Source organism: Rhinatrema bivittatum, chromosome 2 (genome assembly GCF_901001135.1).
Source record: "Rhinatrema bivittatum chromosome 2, aRhiBiv1.1, whole genome shotgun sequence".
Classification (NCBI taxonomy): Eukaryota; Metazoa; Chordata; class Amphibia; order Gymnophiona; family Rhinatrematidae; genus Rhinatrema; species Rhinatrema bivittatum.
The window spans coordinates 428356376-428380228 of NC_042616.1; the positions used below are offsets into that span (position 1 = coordinate 428356376).

At 44.1% G+C, this 23853-nt stretch overlaps 1 protein-coding gene across 2 annotated transcripts in view; it reads left to right on the plus strand.

The window, feature by feature from the left end:
• Positions 1-302: 302 nt before the first annotated feature.
• ZCCHC2 (zinc finger CCHC-type containing 2) overlaps positions 303-23853 on the plus strand; it is a 127660-nt gene continuing 104109 nt past the window's right edge. The window contains exon 1 of one of the 2 annotated variants that reach the window (XM_029590298.1): positions 303-1495. In XM_029590298.1, coding sequence (XP_029446158.1) covers positions 752-1495 — 744 coding nt within the window. In that variant the 5' untranslated portion in view covers positions 303-751. The remainder of the gene's footprint in view (positions 1496-23853) is intronic. The other variant, XM_029590297.1, reaches the window with a different exon arrangement.

The window sequence follows — 23853 nt, forward strand, 5'->3', positions numbered from 1 at the left end:
GACATTATTGTTAATAACACCTTTATTGAACGTTTGAAATTGGCTTTAAGGTTTCTTTAGTATTGTAAGAAGTGAAAAAGTAGAACTCTGGTGGCAGGGTGAGGCAGCCTGTGTGTGCACCCATAATAAATGTATCACTTTGTAATTTTTTCCTTTCTTTTCTTACTCTTGTTTTAATCACTCTGTATATTATTTTGTTAATATATGTTAAATTGTCATGCCAATAAAGTTATCTGAAATTGTAACCATGCCGCACTTTTTTCCGTTAAAAAGTCAGGGCCATGCCCTTCGTGTTATCCACCTCTGCTCCTAAACCCAGGAGTGTCTAAGACCCAGCAGAAACGCCGTCTCCAGTAGGCCGGAAAGGCCAGTGACGTCACAGCTTCCTGTCATAGGGCTGCCTCTAGCAGTGCGCTGGGCCGCATTCGTCTTCATCCGAGCTCTAAACGTGCGCCTATTGGCAGCTCGCACTAGGGCAGGCGAGGCGGCTGCACGAACCGCGTCATAATCGGCGCGTGTGCTCCCCCGTCACAGAGGTGCAGAAGGGTCGGGAGCGTTCTGGAAGCCTCGCGGTGCATTCGGAACCCGGGCCGGAGAGCTCCCCGCCCGCGCTTGTCTCCACCTACTCTCTCGTGGTAGCGGGGCCCTGGAGGCAGGGGGAATGGATACGGACCCCTGCTCCTGACTCGCGCTCTCCGCGGCCCGCCCTTCCCTCCACCCCTTGTACATGGTGGCTCTGTAGCGGCCGATAATGCTGAAGATGAAGCTGCCCCTGAAGTTCACGCAACAACAGCAGCAGGAGGAAGAGGAGGAGGAAGAAACAGCGACGGCTGCAGGCGGAGGGGGAATGGGGTCCTTTGCCGAGAGGCTTTCTCCGCGCTCACCTGGGCCGGGCCCTCTGGAGAAAGAGGTGGTATACGAGTGGTTCGGCCTGGCCCTGGGCCCCGCGCAGCGGCTCGAGTTTGTGTGCGGCCTGCTCGACCTGTGCAACCCGCTGGAGCTACGCTTCCTGGGCTCCTGCCTGGAGGACCTGGCGCGTAAGGACTGCCACTACCTCCGTGACTTCGAGGCCAAGGCCAACGGGTTGAGCGAGCCACCCAGCGCCCCGCAGCCTCCGGCGGCGGGGGACCTCAGCGAGCCAGCCGCCCGCTCCAAGCTCATCGTCTGCCTGGCCCTACTCAGCTCCGAGAACCGCGAAGCCGCCGGCCGCCTCTTCCGCCTACTGCCCGCTCGCGTGGACTCGTTGCTGGAGAGCTGTCGCCGCTGCGGGGAGTCGGAGCGAGGGGGGCGCGGCGGCAGCTCCCGGGACTTGGAGATATTCGGCGCCCAGGAGGAGCTGCTGTTGCTCTACACCATGGCGTCCCTGCACCCGGCCTTCTCCTTCCACCAGCGGGTCACCCTCAGGGAACGGCTGGAGCAGCTGTGGCGAGCACTGGCAGGGGGAGGGGAGGAGGAGCCGCGGCGCTGCAACCATCAGCCGCGCCCGCCCCTACAGGTAAGGCAAGGGGATGGGGGTCGTGGAGCGCAATAGTGTTTAATGGGGGCCGGGAGCGCGCGTGCGTGCCTGTGCACTGCAGACCCCGACCCCACCCCTTCTCCCCTTTTTATATTCCGGGCAGCTTCGAGAATGGAATCCTCTGGAAATTCTCTGCTGTGACATAACAGGGCGAAAGGAAGCCCCGGTGGGAAGGAGGGTCTTTAATATTTGAGTGGAACGGTAGTTTAGTGTTTCAAAAAAAAATTCTGGAAAGAAAATCTGGCCACTCCTTATGATCTGACATGTGACCCTTCTTAGGGTTTGTGTTCGAATGGCTTTTTTAAACTTGCCGCTTGTAGCCTACTTGAGTGTAAAGTCGGTATGTAGCGGGGTAAAAGAGCAGAACTGATTGAATTTCCTTGTCCTGGAAAAAAATTGAGCCAGTGGGAGATCCTCTAGATTTCAGGGCTCACAAATTCAATGTCCAGCTGTCAGCTGACCCAGTTAATGGTTGTTGGACCAAGGGCTTTGCATTCATTCATTCGTATGTATGAAACTGTAATGATCACGTTATATGACTAGGGTTGCCAACCTGCCCGCTTGGACAGTTTTGCTAAAACAAGGCCAGCAGTACTTTAGAAACAGCAATGTAAATGCAGCTAGCCCTTCAGCCTCTTGCTTATGCCCTCCCTGGTCGTAGACCCGCCACAGTCAGCTTCCCTTAACAGATAACAGGGCCTGTGAGCCCAAGTGCATTCAGTTCCTACAGTTACTCCACTCCTGCAAGGATTTCTTTAAAAAAATATAGTGAGGCCTTGTAAGTACATGTTGTGCTTACATACCACTTCTTTACCTACATTACATCCCTTTGCTGCTTGTGGAAGAGAGCTCCAGAACCACCAAACTGGATGGGTTGGTGGGTAAGAGAGCTGAGATCAGGGGAAGCAGAGTTTATGGTGCCTCTTTGTTTTCCAGGGATAATTGGCAACTCTGTGGGATGGGCAGTGCTTTGTCTTGCCATATTGTGGGTTTGATTGCAGGCCTGGATTTGTCAAGCACACTAGGTCTGTACCTTGGCAGCAGAAACGGGTGGGGGATATAGCAGGACTAGAGCATGGTAGGCACACCTCCCTCTTCCCCTCCACATCCACTGCAATTCACATCCTCCCTCATTTGATCTTGGATTCTATCCCCCAGATCCTGGAAGCTCCCTCCCTTCCCTTCTCTCCAGATCCTGAAACCCACTTTCCAACCCTTCCTCCTCCCATTCCTCAAAGATCTTCCCCATCTCCAGTTTTCCCCCATCCCTAATCCTCTCCTTTTCACACTCCCTGCCCCATCCCTGTTTCCTCTCTGTGCTGATACTTAACCCAATGAAAATAAAATTATACTAATCCTAGTGTAAAACTATTTTTAATAATTTAAAAGATGGAAACGTTTGCCAATTTGCTTTAGAATTTTTTAAATTTTTGCCACAACAGAATCTGAGGTGCCACAGGAAACTAGGGGGACTGTGTTTAGACCACCTTCTTCCTGTTGTCCAACCTTGGGGAGGGGGGCTAATAGGGGGTGACAGCACCAACCATATCTAGGGGTGTGAAAACCCTAAATCTGTCTCTGTCTGGCTTGCATTACCCAAACATCATATGACCTTACTTCACAGCATGTCAACCAGTTGCCAGGGCATGCAACAACAGCATTCATTGATTAGTCAATACAAGATCACCTTTTGCTTTTTGAGCTGAGAGGCAACAGAAGAGATGAGGTTAACTGTTTACTAGTTACAACTGATAAACCCAGGCCTGGATTTTTTTTTCCAGTGAATTTTTTTTTTTAACCTATTCAGGAACCCTGCCTATAATAGATGTTGATGATGGTAGATAAGGAGAAATTGGTCCATCCAGATTTGCCTGTCCCTGTTGCCTGTCTGAGCACATGTCCTAGCTGCCAGTCCTACGGTATTAGTTTGATCATCTGTAGAATATTGAGCTTTTTCCAATCTTAGTTTGTCATCTTGCCCTTTGGTTTTTTACAAGTTGCCGCATGCTTAATCCAACACCTTGCTCTTTCTCCCATGTTTTGCCGCCAAGTTTTGCAGTAATCCAAACAGCCACCAAAACTAGAGGGAGCCTGCATCCAGTGACCCTGTGCTCTTCAGAAATTACCCTCTCGCACCCTTTGATAGCTCCATGAGTATCTGTGCACAGTGGGGCGGATTTTAAGAGCCCTGCTCGCGTAAATCCGCCCGGATTTACGCGAGCAGGGCCTTGCGCGCTGGTGCGCCTATGTTCCATAGGCCTGCCGGCGCGCGCAGAGCCCCGGGACTCGCGTAAGTCCCGGGGTTTTTCGAGTGGGGCGTGTTGGATCGGAGCGGCGTTTTGGGGGTGGGACGCGGTGTTTCGGGGGCGGGCCCGGGGGCGTGGTTTCGGTCCGGGGGCATGGCTGCACCCTCCGGAATTTCCCCAGGTCGCGTCTCCTCGCGCTAGCGGCCGGCTGGCTCGCAGGGATTTACTTCTCCCTCCGGGAGGCGTAACTCCCCCGACAAAGGTGGGGGGGGTCTAGATAGGGCCGGGGGGGTGGGTTAGATAGAGGGAGGGAGGGGAAGGTGAGGGGAGGGCGAAAGCGAGTTCCCTCCGAGGCCGCTCCGATTTCGGAGTGGCCTTGGAGGGAACGGCGGCTCGGCGCGCGCCGGCTACACGACATCGGCAGCCTTGCGCGCGCTGATCCTGGATTTTAGCTGATACGCGCGGCTACGCACGTATCTACTAAAATCAAACGTACTTTTGTTTGTGCCTGGTGCGCCAACAAAAGTACGCAAAGGCGCACTTTCTTAAAATCTACCCCAGTGTGAGCCTAGCTGCTGCCATTCACCGTGAAACTAATTTATGATGCTGTTCCTGGGACTTGGGGGAAATAAAGGAAATTGTATAGGAACTGCTCAAAATTGTGACAGTTTTAAAAGTGAAACTTTGGACTGATTGAGAAGCATTAATTACTGTGTGCATGGTTAATTTTTTTTTTTTTTTTGTTTCAAGAAAAGACAAAAAGGTCTAGGTCTCGGGGGGACTGTCCACGAAGCTGTTAGGTTATCAGAGAACCTCTGGTTTGTCTTTCAGATCATCCAAATATGTAAAAAAAAAATAAAATTCCCACTTGCTTTATCTCCGCACTGATACCTTGTTTGCAAACAACCAGAAAAAAAATTCATATGAAAATTAGAGAAAAGGCAAAAGGAGAGAGGACTATGGCCTGGGGATCAGAACTGGCCTTGCGGCACAGGGGCCGTGCCATGGGCGGCCAGGTTAGAGGTCTTGTACAGAATCCAAGCTGTGCTCTAATCAACTGTCAGCTTGCCCCCAAACTCCCTTCCGGCTGATCCTCATCCTGACAGAGAGGCCTGTGTTGTGTGTGTGTGTGTGCAAGATGCTGTGGGGACTGAGAGTGATCTGCCGCGGCCTTATCCCGCTCTTGCCCCACTTCCCCACCGCAGTTCACTCGCACGTCGTCTGTGGCTTTCTGTTTTGGAGAACTGTGCACCTGGGCCAGGACCTTGGTTGGTTCTGTGGGAGGAGTTAGGAAACAGTGATGGGGGGGTACATGAGGTGGGAGTGAAGTGTATATATAGGCTGTCCAAGCTGTATTTTCATCTTTCGTTAGCATGATTTTTGGGGTTTTTTTTTTTAAATAACAGTTTTTATAATTCAAATATACATAAGGCAACATAATTGAAACTGAAACTAAACAAACATTCTCTCAGTAAAATTATTCTGTTTGCATTCTCTTCAAGAGCCTAAAAGCCTGTAAAGATGAGGAAGTAGTCCCAAGGAAAGTACAAAAAGAAAATGACTGAGATATTTAGTAAGCAAGTTATAAATATAATATCCTTCATTTTGAAGGGATGGGGCAGAGAAGAGAGAGCTATCCATTGATATCCCAAAGAGTGAGGAGGATTTAAAGATAGGAATATGCCAAAAAAAGAGGGGATCACTGGATAATGGTTCCGGCTTGCCCTGGCCAGATTTCGGATCAAAGAACGGATGAGGTGTGTTGATGTACAGCCTTGCACTCGCAAGGATAGCTTAGAAAAACAGGAGGGCCTGCCTAAATCTGAAACATGCTGTCTGAGTACCAGGAATCTTTGTGGGTGCAGATGGGTTTTCTGAGCTATTTCAGAAACATTTCTACCCACCTGGTTTGAAAAGTTTTTTTAAAACACTTTTTTCCACCAAGATGTTTAAGAGCCAGTCACGATTTGGCTGTAACAGGAAAAGTGCCAAGGTTTGTCTATATGCATGCCCTCGGATTTTCAGTTGCATGCCTACTTTACAAACACTGTCCTAGGCTTTGGTTATTGGTTTCATTTGTCATCTGGCTCTTAAGTGTAGATCCTTTAATTTATCTCTGACGTAAAGAGTGATTTCAAATTTTACCCTGTCTTGGCTGTTTGCTTTTCCTCCTCAATTTGATTTTTCTCTTTGACGTTCCCTGCTCAGAATTAATAGGGCCATGTTAAAAATTCCAGAAGAAAGGGGCATGATGCTTTAAACTTTTATTCCTACCAAATATCCCTTAAATCTGTGTGTAGGTAGCCTGGTGGTGATTCAGTACACTTGTGTTAATAAAGCAGGTGGGGGAGGGTTGCTTAAACCTGCTCCAATGGCTGTTTAGCACCAAGAAATTAGGGAAGCGCGGTAATAATGGGAGATTTCAATTACCCCCAATATTGACTGGGTAAATGTATCATCGGGACACGCTAGAGAAAGTTCCTGGATGGAATAAATGACAGTTTTATGGAGCAATTGGTTCAGGAACAGACGAGAGAGGGAGCAATTTTAGATCTAATTCTCAGTGGATGGCAGGATTTGGTGAGAGAGGTAACGGTGGTGGGGCCGCTTGGCAATAGTGATCATAATATGATCAAATTTGAATTAATGACTGGATGGGGGACAGTAAGAAAATCCACAGCTCTTGTGCTAAACTTTCAAAAGGGAAACTGATAAAAAGAGAAAAATAGGAGAAAATGAAAGGAGCAGCTGCAAAGGTAAAACATGTGCAAGAGGTGTGATCATTGTTAAAAAAAAAAAAAAAAAACATCCTAGAAGCACAGACAAGATGTGTTCCACACATTAAGAAAGGTGAAAGGAAGGCAAAATGATTACTGGCATGGTTAAAAGGTGAGGTGAAAGAAGCTATTTTAGCCAAAAGATCCAACAGAAGAAAATAGGATAATGCATAAGCATTGGCAAGTTAAATGTAAGACTTTGATAAGACAGGCTAAGAGAGAATTTGAAATGAAGTTGGCTGTAGAGGCAAAAACTCACAGTAAAAACCTTTTTTAAATATATCCGAAGCAGAAAGCCTGTGAGGGAGTCATTTGGATCATTAGATGATCGAGGGGTTAAAGGGGTACTTAGAGAAGATAAGTCCATCACGAAAAGACAGCAATGTCTTTGCTTCGGTGTTTACTGAAGAGGATGCTGGGAAAATACCTGTACTGGAGAAGGTTTTCATGGGTAACGATTCAGATGGTTTGAACCAAATCACGGTGAACCTAGAAGATGTGGTAGGCCTGATTGACAAACTGAAGAGTAGTAAATCACCTGGACAAGATGGTATACACCCCAGAGTTCTGAAGGAACTAAAAAATGAAATTTCAGACCTATTAGTAAAAATTTGTAACCTATCATTAAAATCATCCATTGTACCTGAAGACTGGAGGGTGGCTAATGTAACCCCAATATTTAAAAAGGGCTCCAGGGGTGATCCGGGAAACTACAGACCAGTTAGTCTGACTTCAGTTTCAGGAAAAATAGTGGAAAGTGTTCTAAAGATCGAAATCACAGAACATATAGAAAGACATGGTTTAATGGAACAAAGTCAGCATGGCTTTACCCGAGGCAAGTCTTGCTTCACAAATCTGCTTCAATTTTTTGAAGGAGTTAATAAACATTTAGATAAAGGTGAACCGGTAGATGTAGTGTATTTGGATTTTCAGAAGGCGTTTGACAAAGTTCCTCATGAGAGGCTTCTAGGAAAAGTAAAAAGTCATGGGATAGGTGGTGGTCCATTTGTGAATTACATAACTGGCTAAAAGACAGGAAACAGAGTAGGATTAAATGGACAATTTTTCTCAGTGGAAAAGGGTAAAACAGTGGAGTGTCTCAGTATTGGGACCTATACTTTTCAATATATTTATAAATGATCTGGAAAGGAATACAAGTGAGGTAATCAAATTTTCAGATGATACAAAATTATTCAGAGTAGTTAAACCATAAGCATTTTGTGATAAATTGCAGGAAGACCTTGTGAGACTGGAAGATTGGGCATCCAAATGGCAGATGAAATTTAATGTTCAAGCGCAAGGTGATGCATATAGAGAAAAATAACCCATGCTATATTAGGTTCCTTATTAGGAGCTACCACCCAAGAAAGATCTAAGCGTCATAGTGGATAACACATTGAAATCATTGGTTCAGTGTGCAGCAGCAGTCAAAAAAGCAAACAGAATGTTGGGAATTATTAGGAAGGGAATGGTGAATAAAACAGAAAATATAATGCCTCTAATGCTCCATGGTGAGACCGCACCTTGAATACTGTATACAAGTTTGTCGCCGCATTTAAAAAAAGATATAGTTGCGATGGAGAAGGTACAGAGAAGGATGACCAAAATGATAAAGGGGATGGAACAGCTCCCCTATGAGGAAAGACTAAAGAGGTTAGGACTATTCAGCTTGTAGAAGAGATGGCTGAGGGGGGATATGATGGAGGTGTTTAAAAATCATGAGGTCTAGAATGAGTAAATGTGAATCGGTTATTTACTCTTTCTGATAATACAAGGACTAGGGGGCACTCCATGAAGTTAGCATGTAGCACATTTTAAAACTAATCAGATAAGTTTCTTTTTCACTCAACGCACAATTAAACTCTGGAATTTGTTGCCAGGGGATGTGGTTAGTGCAGTTTAAAAAAAGGATTGGATAAGTTCTTGGAGAAGTCCATTACCTGCTATTAATTAAGTTGACTTACAAAATAACTGCTATTATTAGCAATGTATTATCCACTATGACGCCTAGATCTTTCTTGGGTGGTAGCTCCTAATATGGAACCTAACAATATAGCATGGGTTATTTTTCTCTATATGCATCACCTTGAGCTTACACATAAGAACTTGCCAGGTTCTTATGGCATGGATTGGTCACAGGAACCATCCTGGAAACAGGATGCTGGGCTTGATGGACCCTTGGTCTGACCCGGCATGGCATGTTATTATGTTCAAGAACAGGTGGCTACTGGTATTACCAGCAATACCTGCTTGTTAACAGTCCTGGTTAAGCTGACTTGTAACACAGAGCTGGGCTGCTATAGTATTGCCCCTGATCTTGAAATCCTGATATAATTGGGGTACAGGCCTATATATATGTAGGCCTGTATTCCATCAGTTAATGAAATCTGGTAGTGATGAAACAGCGAGTACACTTAAGATTGTTTGCTTGGTAACGTTTTTTGCCTATGCAGAAATAGGGTTTCCTGTAGCTTGTATTGCTGCATGCTAGAAAATACTGATCAGGTTACATTGAAAGTGTTTACTGTGTGCTCTTGGTGTTACTACAGCAGCAGTTTGTGTATAGAAGGTTTGTTGATGTTTTGCAACTAATTTTATTAATGTGACTGAAGAGATGAAGACTTTTCAGCATTGTGTCCCTGGTTCAGAACAGTAAAGTCCAGAGATGCCCCATCCATTACTGTGTACCTCCAGTTCCATTCACTTGACATACAGTCTCTTCTAGATACTGAACAGTTGGAGAGAAACTGACTTGGGGATCGATGTAATGAGGTGTGCAGTAAATCTGCGCTGCTCTTTAACCCAAGTGATAAAAAATTAGCACCCAGTGCAGTAAGCAAATGATATTCCAGTGCATTGGGAGTTAAGTATGCAAACCCAAGTAAAACTTGCAAACGATTGCAGGTAAAACTGTTACCAAGCGTGCCTTATTACAATGCTCCCACCCCCATCCCCCCAGTTGTTTTTTTTTGACCATCAGCAATTGTATGTGTCTAGTTTTGAGAAAGTATTGTAAAGTATAACCGAAGCATGCAGCTTTAGGTTTCCTTACCATGCCTGAGCAGTCATGTGACTTTTTTCTCTAGACAATTGCAATTGGGTCCTCTGATTTTAAGGTTAAGCTTCCAAATTATCCCATGCTGCTCTCTTCCCCCTCCAGGAAAAAGTTACATAAGAAACCCAATGGAATGGAAAAAAAGTCTCTTAAATCAGTTTAAAATTGAAGAAAAGTCTGTCCTGATTGTAGGGGCAGTTTTTGGGGAGCTGCTGCCCCAAGTAGCTGTAAAGCACAAACCCAAGCAACAGTGTGCAGGCACTGACTTTCACCTTTTTTTTGTTCCTTCACAGATAAGGCCAGCTGAATTCCCCTACGGCACAAGGGTCTCGTGCATAAGCCCAGCGGGAATTCATAACACAAGATAGCACCAGCTCTGTGCAGCAGCAGCACCCAAATTTAATTTTTTGGGGTCTTCTCCTCAGGCCCCCTTGTCCACTGTTCGACTGCAGGGCTAAGTTGGACCCTAATTGACCTTCAGCAGGCAGTATTCCTGCCCTCTCCTAGCCTTTTGCCTTTTCCTGACAGCCTTGAGCATGCTGTTCTGTACAGTGACCTCAATTTCTTTAGTCTTTCTTTCTCTCTTGTATAGCGTTTTCTCCACAGACAGCCGCGCGCACTCTTCCTCCTTGGCGGGCTGACTCCTGCTGCCCGCCCTCCATAATATTCAGTTTGTGTAGAATCCCTGCTGCTACGTTACACCTGCCACTTATTTATTTATTTTTTCACGGTGGGTGTGTCATTTCCACCTTGGAGAGTTCAATTCAAATCTTTGTCATTGAATGTTGAATAGAGTGTTAGACTTTTGCTGCTGCAGGATTGAAAACTTCTGGATGTTTCATACAAGAAGGTAGAGGAAAGCACTTGATTTAATAATGAGATTCAGCCTCCTTTCTGATGGGTTTTATTGATTTCCTTGCCTACTGCTCAAACAGTACAGGGTAAGAACATAAGATATGCCATACTGGGTCAGACCAAGGGTCCATCAAGCCCAGTAACCTGCATCAAACAGTGGTCAATCCAAGTCACAAGTACCCAAACATTAAATAAATCTCAAGCTACTATTGTTTAATAGCTGTTCATGGATTTTTTTCCTCTAGTAATGCATCCAAACCTTTTTTTTAAACCCAGTTACACTAACTGCTGTAATCACATCCACTCATAATGAATTCCAGAGCTTAACTATATAAAAACATTTTCTTCGATTTTTGTTTTAAATGAGCTACATGCTAACCTCATGGAGTACCCCCTAGTCCTATTATCTGAGAGTAAATAACCAATTTACATTAACTTGAACAAGTCTTTTCATGATTTTGTGGACTTCTATCATACCCCACTCCAGTCATCTCTTCTCCAAACTGAAAAGCCCTAATTTCTTTAGCCTTTCCTCATAGGGCAGCCATTCCATTCCCCTTATTTTGGTCTCCCTTCTCTGCACTTTCTCCAGTGCAAAAATCTCTTGAGACCAGAATTGCACATAATATTCAAGATGCAATCTCGCCATGGAGCGATACAGAGGCATTATGACATTCATAGTTTTATTTGCCATTCCCTTCCTAATAATTCCTAACGTTCTGTTTGCTTTTTTGATCGCCACAGCACACTGAGCTGACGATTTTAATGTATTATCTACTGACGCCTGGGTGGTGACTCCTAAGATAGAACATAGCATTGTGTTAACTACAGCCAGGGTTATTTTTCCCTATATGTATCACTTTGCACTTGTCCACATTAAATTTCATCTGCCATTTGGAAGCTCGGTCTTCTAGTCTAGCAAGGTCCTGCTGAAATGTATCACAATTTGCTTGAATTATCTACTCTGCATAATTTTGTGTCATCCACAAATTTGATCCCCGGACTCGTCGTACCCCTTTCCAGATCATTTATAAATACATTAAAAAGCACCAGTTCAAGTACAGATCCCTGAGGCACTCCACTGTTTACCTTTTCCACTGTGAAAATAGACCATTTAATCCTACTCTCTGTTTCCTGTCTTTTATCCAGCTTGCAATCCACAAAAGGACATCACCTCCTATCCCTTGACTTTTTTTAGTTTTCTTAGAAGCCTCTCATGCGTGACTTTGTCAGATGCCTTCTGAAAATCCAAATACACCACATCTACTGGTTCTCTTTTGACCACATGTTTATTCACCCCCTTCCAAAAAAAAAAAAAATGTAGGAGATTTGTGAGGCAGAACTTCCCTCGGGTAAATCCATGCTGGCTGTGTCCCATTAAACCATGTCTATCTACATTTTTGTGACTTTATTCTTTATAACACTCATCTAGTTTATGTATCCTTCATTCTGTGTGCCACTAATGGGGAGAGTTAATAGTTTGTGGATCCAGTGATGACTCCTTCCTGCCCCCACCATTCCTGGCATGGCCACAACTTGAGTGGTCAAAACAGGCTGTGCTTTGAGGCACATTCTAGTAATAATTCGTCACATCTCTGTGAAGACTGCATGTAGTCAAGCACATGGACTAAAGCATAAATTGTTCATGCACAACTGGAGCTATTTCCTCTGATGGCCTAGCCCTAGAGTAGGAAGCTCTGGTCCTGGAGTGCCACAAACTGGTCAAGGTTTCGGGATGTCCACAGTGAATATGCATGGTGTGTGTGCTGTCTACCCTTGTTTGCAAATATCTCATCTCATGCTCATTCACTGTGGACATCCAGAAAACCTGACATGTTTGTCAGGCGTTGCCTACCACCAGGCTGTGCAGCAGGTCTGTCCCTTCTGGAACATTGAAAGGGTGAGTGTTTATGTTGGGCAGAGCTGTGTGACTCGTAGGAGACCTGGGATACTGTTTATACTAGACAGAACAGCACAAAGGCAGTCTATGTATAGTACATGCGCTTTTTTTTTTAACTTTTTTAAAATTGGCATAAGGAATCTATCTATATATATTATATATATGCCCCCACATTTGCCTGAGCGGAAATAAGATACTACTTGGTGCAATTAATTTACTTAAAAAAAAAAAGTACTAATTTAAAACAAAATCTTCACATTGCCGCAGACTACATTCCTAAGTCATCTGAATGTGCTCTCTATTTTGGATCTGAAGGAGCGACTCAGGAGGAAACGAATCATATGGAATGGTTTATATTACAGCTCCAGCTGTAGGCTTCCTGGCCAGTTGATCTGATTTCTTGGTATTTCTAAAAGCAGGTTTCTTAAAACTGCCATTATGTCCTTGGGTTTAACCCTTTTGAGTGCCTGCATCAGGTACTGAGCCGTTGCTTTGGTTTCACTGTGTAACTGCAAATGTCAATCTCACCTCAAGACCAAAAATGTTGAAGCAACCAATGAATCTTAGAAACAGTAACAGAGACCGATGCAGTATCGACACATGAAAAATGGACTTTCATGATTGAGCGTCTGCTTTTCTAACGCACGCCCAAGTACCTCTCCTGGGCGCGCGATTTCAGTAGGCAAAGGAGCCGCTGTGTTTAAAAAAAAAAAAAAAAAAAAAGTCGCTAGGGGAAATTGTACATCCCTTGCGCCTTCTCAGCATCGGGCGCATAGGAGAAGTGGCTGTGCACGGGTTAAGAAAATGGACGCTTGTTAATTGAGCGTGTGCTTTCCTAACCTGACCACCGGGAAGACATTTTGTGTTTGGTTTTTTTTTGTTTTTTTTCAGTTCCTTAGACTTAATATTGCCATGATATTAAGTTGGAGGAACTACAGAAAAGCAGTATTTTCTGCATTTCTGTTAACGTCTGGAGCTCTGGGGCTGGCGTTTAATTTTCGAGAGTACAAACATGCGTGTCGGGCACACATTTGTTTTATACAATGGGGTGAATAGCTAATAGCCTCATCAACATGGCATTTACATGTGGCGAGTGCTGCTGTTTTTTTATTTAAAATTATTTGTTTTCCACCAATCTAAAACTCTTGGTGGATTACATATGGGCCGATTCAGTAAAGTCCGCGGGAGAGCGGACGAACGCCCGCTCTCCCGGCGTGCGCACAGGCCATTTGCCTGTGCATGCGATTCTGTATTTAAATTAGGTGGAGCGGTAGAAATGGGCAAAAGGAGGTGCTAGGGACACTAGCGCATCCCTAGCGCCTCCTTTTGACCCGGAGCGGTGGCTGTCAGCAGGTTTGACAGCCGAAGCTCAATTTTGCTGGCGTTGGTTCTCGAGCCCGTTGACAGCCATGGGCTCGGAAACCGGATGCAGGCAAAATTGAGCGTCCGGTTTTCGGCCCGACAGCCGCCGGCCCATTTTTAAAAATTTTTTTTTTTTTTTTTTTTTACTCTTTGGGATCTCCGACTTAATATCTCCATGATATTAAGTCGGAGGGTGCACAGAAAAGCAGTTTTTACTGCTTTTCTGTGCACTTTCCCGGTGCCGGCAGAAACTAGCGCCTACCTTTGGGTAGGCGCTAATTTCTGAAAGTAAAATGTGCGGCTTGGCTGCACATTTTACTTTCTGTATCGCGCGGGCATACCTAATAGGGCCCTCAACATGCATTTGCATGTTGAGGGCCCTATTAGGTGCTGCGGGTTGGACGCGTGTTTTCCGCCCCTTACTGAATAAGGGGTAAGGGAAAACGCACGTCCAAAGTACTCTTATCGGCCTGACAGTTAGGTTTGTTGATTTAAGACTATCTATACAAAACTAAAAACAATCATAATTCAGACATAACACTTATTAGCTACGCACTGGTTTGGACGAGTGTTTTGGACGTGCTAATCGCCTTATTGCATAAGGGGTTAATGACACGCATCCAGCCACAGAATAACCTGTGCGCTAGCCTGAGTGCACAGTATTGCATCGGCCTGTAAGTTCCCTAGTAGAATGTTGGCTTGCCTTTAAGCATATACTGTTCATCATGTACCCAACCAAGCAGTGAAACTCTGCCTCCCCCCCTCCCCCCTTAAAAAAAAATAAATGTTGTGTAGGGTGTAAAGGGCAGACATACCTTGTGATGGTGTTCAGTTTTACTGCAGTGTGTCCAGATGGGTATGCTGCTACTTTCTGTACTGGGCTGACTGTGCTGCTGCAAGTGAGAAATTAAAGGAGCCAGAGTTTGTTTTTTGGGTTTTTTTTAATGAGGGAAAGCTCCCAAAGATGTCCAGCACGCACTCCTGATTTGATCTAGATCGGTCTTTTTGATTTAAGAATCTCTAGTAACCATTCATTTAAGGTAAAATGCCAGGCCTTTTTCTCCATGTATTTCTGAAATCTGGCACACATGCCCCCCCCCCCCTCCCCCAGGAAAAACAAAATCCCTCCCATCCTACTTGAAATAAAACCTTTTATCTTTACTATTGCGGGGCAGGTATGTAACCCTGAGAGGGTTTATTTTTATTCCCCCCCCCCCCCCCCCCCCCCCCCCCCCGATGACTCGTTAATTGTCCTTGCAAAACAGTGGAGGGACCTTTAGAACTTTGTGCCTTCCTGAAGCGCTGGGCCTCTTCAACTTTTTAGCTGTTTGAATAAGCGAGTTGTGTCAGCAGAATGTTGCTTTAGCCGGAATCTGAGCAGATGTAGTGCTGCAGCGGATGCTGGAGCCATGCGGTGAGACCCATCCAGTTTATCTCTCGAGTTGAAAGAAGTTTGTCTGCACAGTAATCCAGGGAAAAGTGAAAAGATCTCTGCATCTGTAGCCGGTTTTGCATTATTAATAGGGGGGAAACAATTCTTTTCCAAGCCCAGGTTATATATTTCTACTTATTTATAATTGTCTTATGGGCTGCTTCCCAGAGCACTTCATAAACAAATTAGGGTGTAAAATAAATGACAAGCAAGCCAAGGATGCGGAAGTAAACAGAGGACCTGGGCCCTGGGTTTTTTTGCAAAGCTGGGGAAGAATGGCTTGCTTTTTTGATTGGCAGACAGAGGAGCATTATCCCGAACATCTGACGACCATTTCTTCGAGAGGGGCTGTGCAGGCGGTCGCTTAGTTCATATAGCATGGTGCAGAGGTGTGCCAGACACTTAATATTTATTTATTCATTCACGCATTCAGTGTCTGCTGATTGGTCCCTCCAGTGTCCCGTGTTGGTGAAAGGACCAATCAGAGGCCAGTGAGGGATTAGTCCTGCAGGATGGGTTATTGTGCTTCAGAGTTGTATGGCAGAATGAGGAGGTAGGGGCGTGGCCAGGTCGGAGTTGATAGTTCCACGTGGGAGAGAGGAAACTTAATGTCTGCCTCTGAGCCTCCCCACTAGCATGCCTCCTTGCAATGCAGGGTAATAGCTAATTAGACTATTACCCGGCAATTTGCATGCACCCGCACTAACCATTTGTCTTTTTTTTTTTAATATGGGGTTTTTCAGCACTAAAGCCCTTATTACATACATGGGAAAGGTTAGAGCTGGAAAAACCTACTCTAAAACAAGTATAACTCATGGTAGGCTAAGCATGGCTTATTGCATTGTACCCATCGAGTGGCATGGATAAGGCACTGTGCTGTGCACCAACGGCAGTTCATATATTATCTAAACTTAGCAAAGTTTCATCCTCTAATTTTAGCAGGGGCTAATTTGACTATTAAAAGTAAGAGTGATCAAACGTGTGTGTTAGTATAATATTACAATGTTTGCAAGTCTTTTTTTTTTAACTTTTTTTTTATTTTAACATTTTGAAGACAACCAGAAGGTGTAACTGAAGAAATCTCTTATTTTTTATTTATTTATTTTAAACAGTTTTATATACCGGCATTCGTTGTGGACATCATGTCAGTTTACAATGAACAGGTTAAGATTGGAAAATTTACATTGTAACAGGGAAGTCCAACTGGGGTGGGGGGTAACGACAGGAAGCTAAGAAAAGATAGTGCAAACAAGAACAAAACAAGGTTACTCATGTGGGAGATAAATCTCTTCTGTAACATACAAAGAAAATGTACACAAATTACAATAAAAATACAGCATTCCTGAAAATTCCTTGACATATTTATCCAATAACACACTGGAATAGTATGTGGTAATAAGCTAGGGGAATCCTAAATGCCTTTTAGATGCTCGGGGTATGGGTCACAGATGGTAAGATATTTAGCATGCTCATTTTAAGGTCAAAGCATAACATTTCAACATCCACTGTGTCTCGGGTCTGCAATCTCCAGTATTCAGTGTCAGGGCACTGAATGCTCGATCATCATAGCAGGAACCACAATATGGAACAGTATGCCCTCTGAAATGCAACAGGAACCCTGCCACAGGAAATTTAAACAACCTAAAAACCTACCCTTGACCAACTGAGACACTTTCAAGCTGCATACTTCACCTTTCAATCGCCCTGCCAACTCCCTCTCCCTTCACACCTCTTTTCCCCTAGAAAATCTCCCTACAGGATTTTCTTTATGTAAATTAATTTCTCGGTTAGGACTGTTACTCTTACATTTATAATTTTTTTTTCTCAAACTAACTGGTATACATGCTATTTGTTGTTGTGATATTTAATATGTTTATTGTAAAGCTTATTGCTGAATTAATGTTTGCTGTAAACAGAGGTGATATGCGTCATGTGCCGTGGTATATAAAAAAATCCATGAATAAATCTTCCTAAAAGCTGCTATGGGAAATCTTGCCGCCAAAAGCAACTGCCCTGTCAAAGCCCAGCATTTAACAGGGATTAGGGACCCATTCCATCTGCCCATTAAGCCCAGCTCAGGCACCACCTGAACAGGGACTCCCAAGTATATCAGCTAGCTCTCGAGTAACTTGCTCCCAGAAACTGCAGACCACAGGGCAAAACCACCACACATGAATTTATAGCGTGACCACAGCCTCTCCGGCATCTGAGATATACTTAGCATAAAATAAAGGCGTGTGATATGGCTTAACAGTTTGACCAAGAGTTCTGTTCCCTTAGCACAAATAAAATAAGGCGAGCATAGGCTTCCAAACTCTGTGATCTATCTCTACGTGCAGATCATTCTTCCAAGCATCAATTGTATTCTGTGGCATTTGTTTCCCATATTTATTAGAAAGTATGCCAGAGTAGATAAGGGTAATGCCCTTACCAAAAGCCATCTGCATCGCTCATAAGTCTTCAGACCATTCAGGTGAAGTGGTTTATGTAAGTCAAATCTCTCACCCAGCACCTTTTTTATAGTTGAAGATAAAATGCATGAGAATGTGAGTGGAGATCAATTCCTTCCAGAGTGACTGAAAGGAAAGGGAAGCCATCCTCGTCCTGCAATTGGACTATATGGGCAAGTCCACTATTTCTCTCCAATTTCTAAAGGCTGGTGAGAATGTGCATCCTGAAATCATCAGATTTTCAAAGACAGGAGCATCTGGGAGAGAACACATCTTTCTTCCAGAGTGTTTTTTGAATTTGTCTCTAAATTTGTACTGTATGGGCAAGCAAAGGACTATTTCTAGATATTCTGCTATTAGGAGACTCCAAAGGGAGGATTGCCAGGTTAAATCGCTTCACCCTGTAACTTTTCCAGCTGAAGCCATGACTCATCCCTAGCCATCAACCAGGCTTTCAAAAAAAATAAGCCTGGCTAACAAGTAATATACTTGAAGGTTAAGCAATGCCATGCCTCCTTGCTTTTAGGTAACCAGAGGTGACTCAACCTCATCCCAACCAGACGGCCCCACCATATAAACTTAGAAAGACATCTGTTCATATTATTAAATATGTAAGCAGGGATCTGGTATGGTAACTGCTGAAACAAGAATAGCAACCTTGGCAGAAAGGTCATTTTAAACAAATTAATTCTGCCTGACCATGAGAGTGTTAAATGATCCCAGGCCTGTATTTTTTTTTTTGTTTTATCTGAGATATTAAAGGAGTATAATTCCTGAGAGAGAAATCTCTTAAATCCCCTTGAAACAAAAATCCCCAAGTATTGGAAAGAAGCCTGAAGCTACCACCTTGAAATCCCTAAGACTCTGGAACGCTCATTTTTAGATCCATAAGAAACACCTCAGATTTTTATCAAAAATCAATTTTGTACCTCGCCAGCTTGCCATATCTGGAAAGCAGGGCAAAAAATGTTGGCCCGGACGTTTTAGGGGAAGTCATATAGACTTAACACGTCATCGGTGTACAAGGATATTGTATGAACTTTACTCCCCAGTCTAATCCCTTGGATACTGGCATGTTATCTGACAGCTACTGCAAGAGGCACAGTGGTGAAGGCGGGCGACCCTATCTTGTGCCTTGAGCTATATTATAGGGTGACAGCGGTCTGTTTCTCATACAGAGCCTTAATCCAGGCAATAAATCTAGCAGGTAACCCCTACCTTTTCCAAGACTATCTTACCTGGCCTTTTTTTTATTTGCAATGAAATGCCTTTTTCTGTATTCATTGAAATTACTAGCCCTGATTATTACCTTCAAGTTCACTAAATGCAAGAGATTGAGTAACCTCCTGCTGTTGGAAGTAGAGTTTCTGCCCTTCACAAACCCTGTTTGATCAGGGTGCACTAGATACAGAAGCGTAGTCTCTAACCGAAGCTGCAGCATCTTAGCCAGTTTCTTAATATCAGAATAGATTAGGGATATATAGTTCAATAGGACCCACGTTCCAGTTCATCCTTCCTGTTTTTGTAGAGGAGTGCTATAATGGCATCTGTCACGTTACCCTGTGACTGATTATCCTCCCACGCAGCATTAAAAACTAATAAAAAATAACATGAGACCTGCACCAAGGTTTGGGTTGTTTTGTTTTTTTCTTCAAATAAATAGAGAACCCATCAGGCCTTGTACATTTCCCACCCAATAGAGCTTTAAGAGCATCCTGAATTTCTAAATTTTGAAATAGGACCAGCAAAGATCTCTCTGGGCTTTAGGTAGGGAAGGCAACGTCAGACCAGACAAACTCCTGATTTTCAGGGATACTAAACTCTCCATGTTATCTAAAGAGATCAGAAAAATATTGAATGAAGGCCTTCTCGATCCCCTGAGACTTAGCAGTGACTTCCCCCATTGATTTGTCTTATTTGGGCAATGTGAGTTTCTTAGTGTTTAGACAGGAAAAACCCACTTGTTCTGGATCCACCTATCTTTTTGTTTTTAATTATAATTCTACTAGCCGTTAAGCCCGTAACAATGGGCTACATTTAAAAAAAAAAAAAATTTTCAGACCATTTCCTTCCCACTCTCTCCCCCCTCCCCTCAATCCCCACCCGTTTCAGCTCATCCACAACCGGCAGACAGAAGATCTCTGGGGGTTGGGGTTGTCCCCCCTCTCCCTCGTGCACGTCGTCGCCGCCGCTTCTGCTCCTAAGGACCCAGCGCCATTTTTTTCGGGCACGCTCCGCTCTGACCGACGTGCTCGCCCGCGCATGCGCGGTAGAGCTGCTCTCTACTGCGCATTTGTGGGCCGTCGGTCAGAGCCCATTTATAAGGGAGATATTACAAGACTAGAGAAGGGAGTCCATGTGGACGCCCTGTATAGGACATGCTTTGTGTGCCTAATCAAAGTTCTAGAAACTTTCACATAAGTTTTCTGCATTGGGGCTCCATCTCATGTCTCCCATATGAGGACTACAATACTGCTCTCCTTTTGGAGAACACCTGTTAACAGGTAAGCAACTCTGATTCACCTCTTTCTTTGGTAACCTTTATTTCTCCTTCTATTCTTTGAAGAAGAAAAGTTTTATTGACCTGGTGCTCTGTAAGAGAAGCTGATCTTCAGTCTGGTGGATTTGCCTCTGTCTTCCCCAGAGGCAGATGTATCCTACAAACGAACCCCCTCAAGTTGGTACAGTTATAAGCCCCCTTTAAAAAAAAAAAAAAAAAAAAAAAAGGTCCATCAAGCACTGTCTTCTACAGTGGCCAGTTCATCTCAAGTATCTGGTAGATCCCAAAAAGTAGATATTGTGGCTCACTGCCAGGAATAATCAATGGCTTTCCCAAGCCTACATGGCTAATGATGCATAGATTTTAAGAACTTTCCCTAAACTCCTCCTTTTTAAACTCAGCTATGCTGGATGCCTTGACCACATCTTCCAGCAACACATTCCATAGCTTGATTGTGTGCTAAATGATAAAATACTTTCTGTGATTTGCATTAAATCTGGTTGTTTTTGTTTCAAGGAGTGTCTCCTTGTTTTAGTATTTGAAATGATAGATAACACAGTTCCCTGATTACCTGTTCACTCCACTCATATTATATACATCTCATCTGTCTTATCCAAGCCGAAGAGCCGTAACATGTTAAAAATTTCTTCACCCCCTCCTTATTTTTGTTGTATTTCTCTGCACCTTTTTCTAATTCTGATATTATTTTTTTTTTGAGATGGGATGATTAGAGCTGCAAGTATTATCCACAGTGACTCCACGACATTTTTCCCTTGGTAGTGACTCCTAATTCAGAATCCGGTGTTGTGGACCTGTAGTTAGGATTATTTTCCCCTGTGTGCATCGCTTTTCACATCTCCATAGACTGATCTTTTTTTGGTTCTACTCTGTTTTCTCTATCTCTTTAACCAGTAATTAGTTCACAGTAGGACTGGTTGTTAAAATAGCCGTAGAACCGTGTGCTGTTGTATGGTATGTGCTTGTGTCTCCTGCCCGAGATGGAAGGTGGGGTCAGGTGCGTTACACAGGTGGCGAGCCTGATCCTGGAGAGGGAGGAAGGGAGTCTGCTGCTACTGGGGTGAACGCTATGCTAGGATTAAAATCTTGGAGGAGACTCGCATCCAGCCCTTGGGAAGGGTCCCTGAGCTGCTGCTGCTGCTGCCGCCATCCCATCCCATTGGTCTGCCCAGATGGTGATGCCGCCAGCTCTTTTGAGTCTCCTCCCATAGGTGCTACAATTAAATTTCTAGTCACCATGGTGAACTGGGGGTGCAGATTTTGTTTAAGTAAGGAGGCGGCATTATTTAAACATCCCCCTGCCTTCCCCTCAAGCCTGGTAACTTTGCTGTTCCAAAGACCCTGATTGATGCTGTGCCCTCTCCCCTTCATCTGTTATGCCATTGATTTTTTTTTTTTTTAATTCCATTATTTTGTAAAGTAAAAAAAAACAAACCACAGGTTAATAAGTCTTGCAGAATTCTCCAGCTTTTCAAGCATATGGTGCACTGCAGTTACTTTAATTGTATTAAAATTAGTACCAGTTATACTGAGGACATGTGACTCTTATATTGCTCTAAGTTGTTCCATTCACCCCCTCCCCCATGGTGACCTACCAAAACAGTCTCCTGAGCTTTCCTATGAATGTCATGTTAACTGTAAGAAACACAATTTAGATTAAAAAAACAAAACAAAAAAACACCAAAAACTGAGCAATCCAGATGTCCTCTGGGGTTAATAGTGGGTGGTTTAATCAGAGATAGCTGCCAAGACGCTAGAGGAAGCGTTTGACCTACCTCCATGTCCTGATGAGGCAAGCCCTGATATGCCAGCAGAGGTGGAAACTACCTCCAGCCGCAGCTCTGCATTGCAAAAATACCATGGTACTCTTTCTGCCAGTGTAGCCTTCCTGTGTGCATCTCTCTATCGGAGTCGGTGGAACTGGCTGTGGTGGTTTGCAATCCTGTACTGGGAGGAGGGAAGGTGGTCCACTTATCTGAACTTAAAAAACTAAAAAAAGCCTCTATCCAGCTCACTGCCAGGTCCATGCCAGATCATCTGCTGAGCAGGTAAGGTGCTGAACTGGGGGATGCTCTGAAGTGGAAGTCTTCTGGGAGTTGAGCTTGTTGAGGGAGAGTTGCAGGGGGGGGGGGGAACTCCCTTACTTTGCCTTTGTTTCCCTGTTGTGGGGTGGGGGGGGGGGGGGAAAGATACAGGAGAAAAATTAAATAAACTATCAGTTATGGTTCAGTGTCAGAGGCTGCCTCTCTAACACCCTTTGTAAAGTTTGAATTTGCATCAATTTGTTTTGTGGTAACTCAGCAAATTGGGATAGTCCTTCGGGTTTGTTCCGAGTCAAGTTACTAGAGGGGGGGAGGGCTTTTGAAACAGTTGCCAATATTGTGTAGCCTCTACCTTCCTCGCATGAGCACCACAGTCCTGTCTTTAAAAAGAAAAAAAAAGTGCACCGGACTTTCCTTCCCACTCCCTCTCCCTTTACCTCCTGGCTGCAGCAAATAGAATATATGTTGTCCCAGGTGGAATTAACCATATTCGGTCACCGCATGTACTCGGTGGGTAACTTAAGACCCCCCCCATCGCCCTTTTCGTGTTGCTTCTGCTGCATGCTCTCTCTACTTGTTCTTGCTGTATTCCTTAAGTAATATTTGCTGTTTAGGAAAGCACACCTTACTGATGCACTGCCACCATTACTCATCTCTGCGAGTCGGGTACTGCCGTGCCGCTGCTCATCAGAACACCTTTGCAGGTGTCGCACTGACAAACCTGGAAAGCAAGAGCACATCATGGACAACTGGAAGGATTTAAAAAAAAAAGTTAGGGAGTCTAATGATAACAAAAGATGCTGACTCTCTTTCTTTTTTTTTTTTTTTTTTTTTTTATTCCCGAAAGTGTGGAAATGTTAAATAGACAAATATGAGAAGGGAAATTCGAGGATGACGGAGACCCAGGGTACTATTTTTACGCACACTTAACTTTTACTGCTATTTTAACTAAAACCTCATTTGAGGATGTATAAGAAATAGGGCCAAAGTTGTTCTGGGCTAGTGCAATAAAAGCCTAAAGGTGCACAGGGCCATATATAATTTTAGTATGAACCCTCTGTTCTTATTTTGTTTAGTGCTCTGAGATTTTGTTTAAATCTTGACCTCGGAGTTATAAGTCAGCTGATGTCTGCCCTGTTGCTGACCAATGAGGTTTTCTCAGTGCTGTGTCCTTCCATTTGCTAAGAAGAGAGGATGTGGCAGTAATTTAAACAAGGGAAGCCCTGAAACAAAACATTTTAGTCATGTGTAACACTCAAATTACTTTTTTTTTTTTTTAACTTTTTTGCCTTTTCCTCCCCTCCCCCTGCCTCCAACTCTCTCTCCCCATGCCTGGGCAGCTGCCTCTATGGTGGCACATGCCCAACCAGCTCCAAGGCACATGGGATCCAAATCCTGATCACCCTGTGCTGCAGTGCAGAGCATTGCGACCTGTACCACACAATGCTCTGTTTATGCTAGCAAGTGACTGTTCCTGTGTCCTGGAAACAGTGTCCTGGAAGCCAAGTAACATCAACAGTCGTGGCATTTTCTGCTGGGACTAAAATAAGTACAGCAAATATTTTATCGGAAAGCAAACGGGGGTTTCTCCTGCATCTCATCTTCCACTCAAATCTTATGAAGATACCTTTTTGCACCCACTCCTCCAACCCCTTGGTAGCGTAACGCTCAATCTCATTGCACTCCTGCACCCAACACCC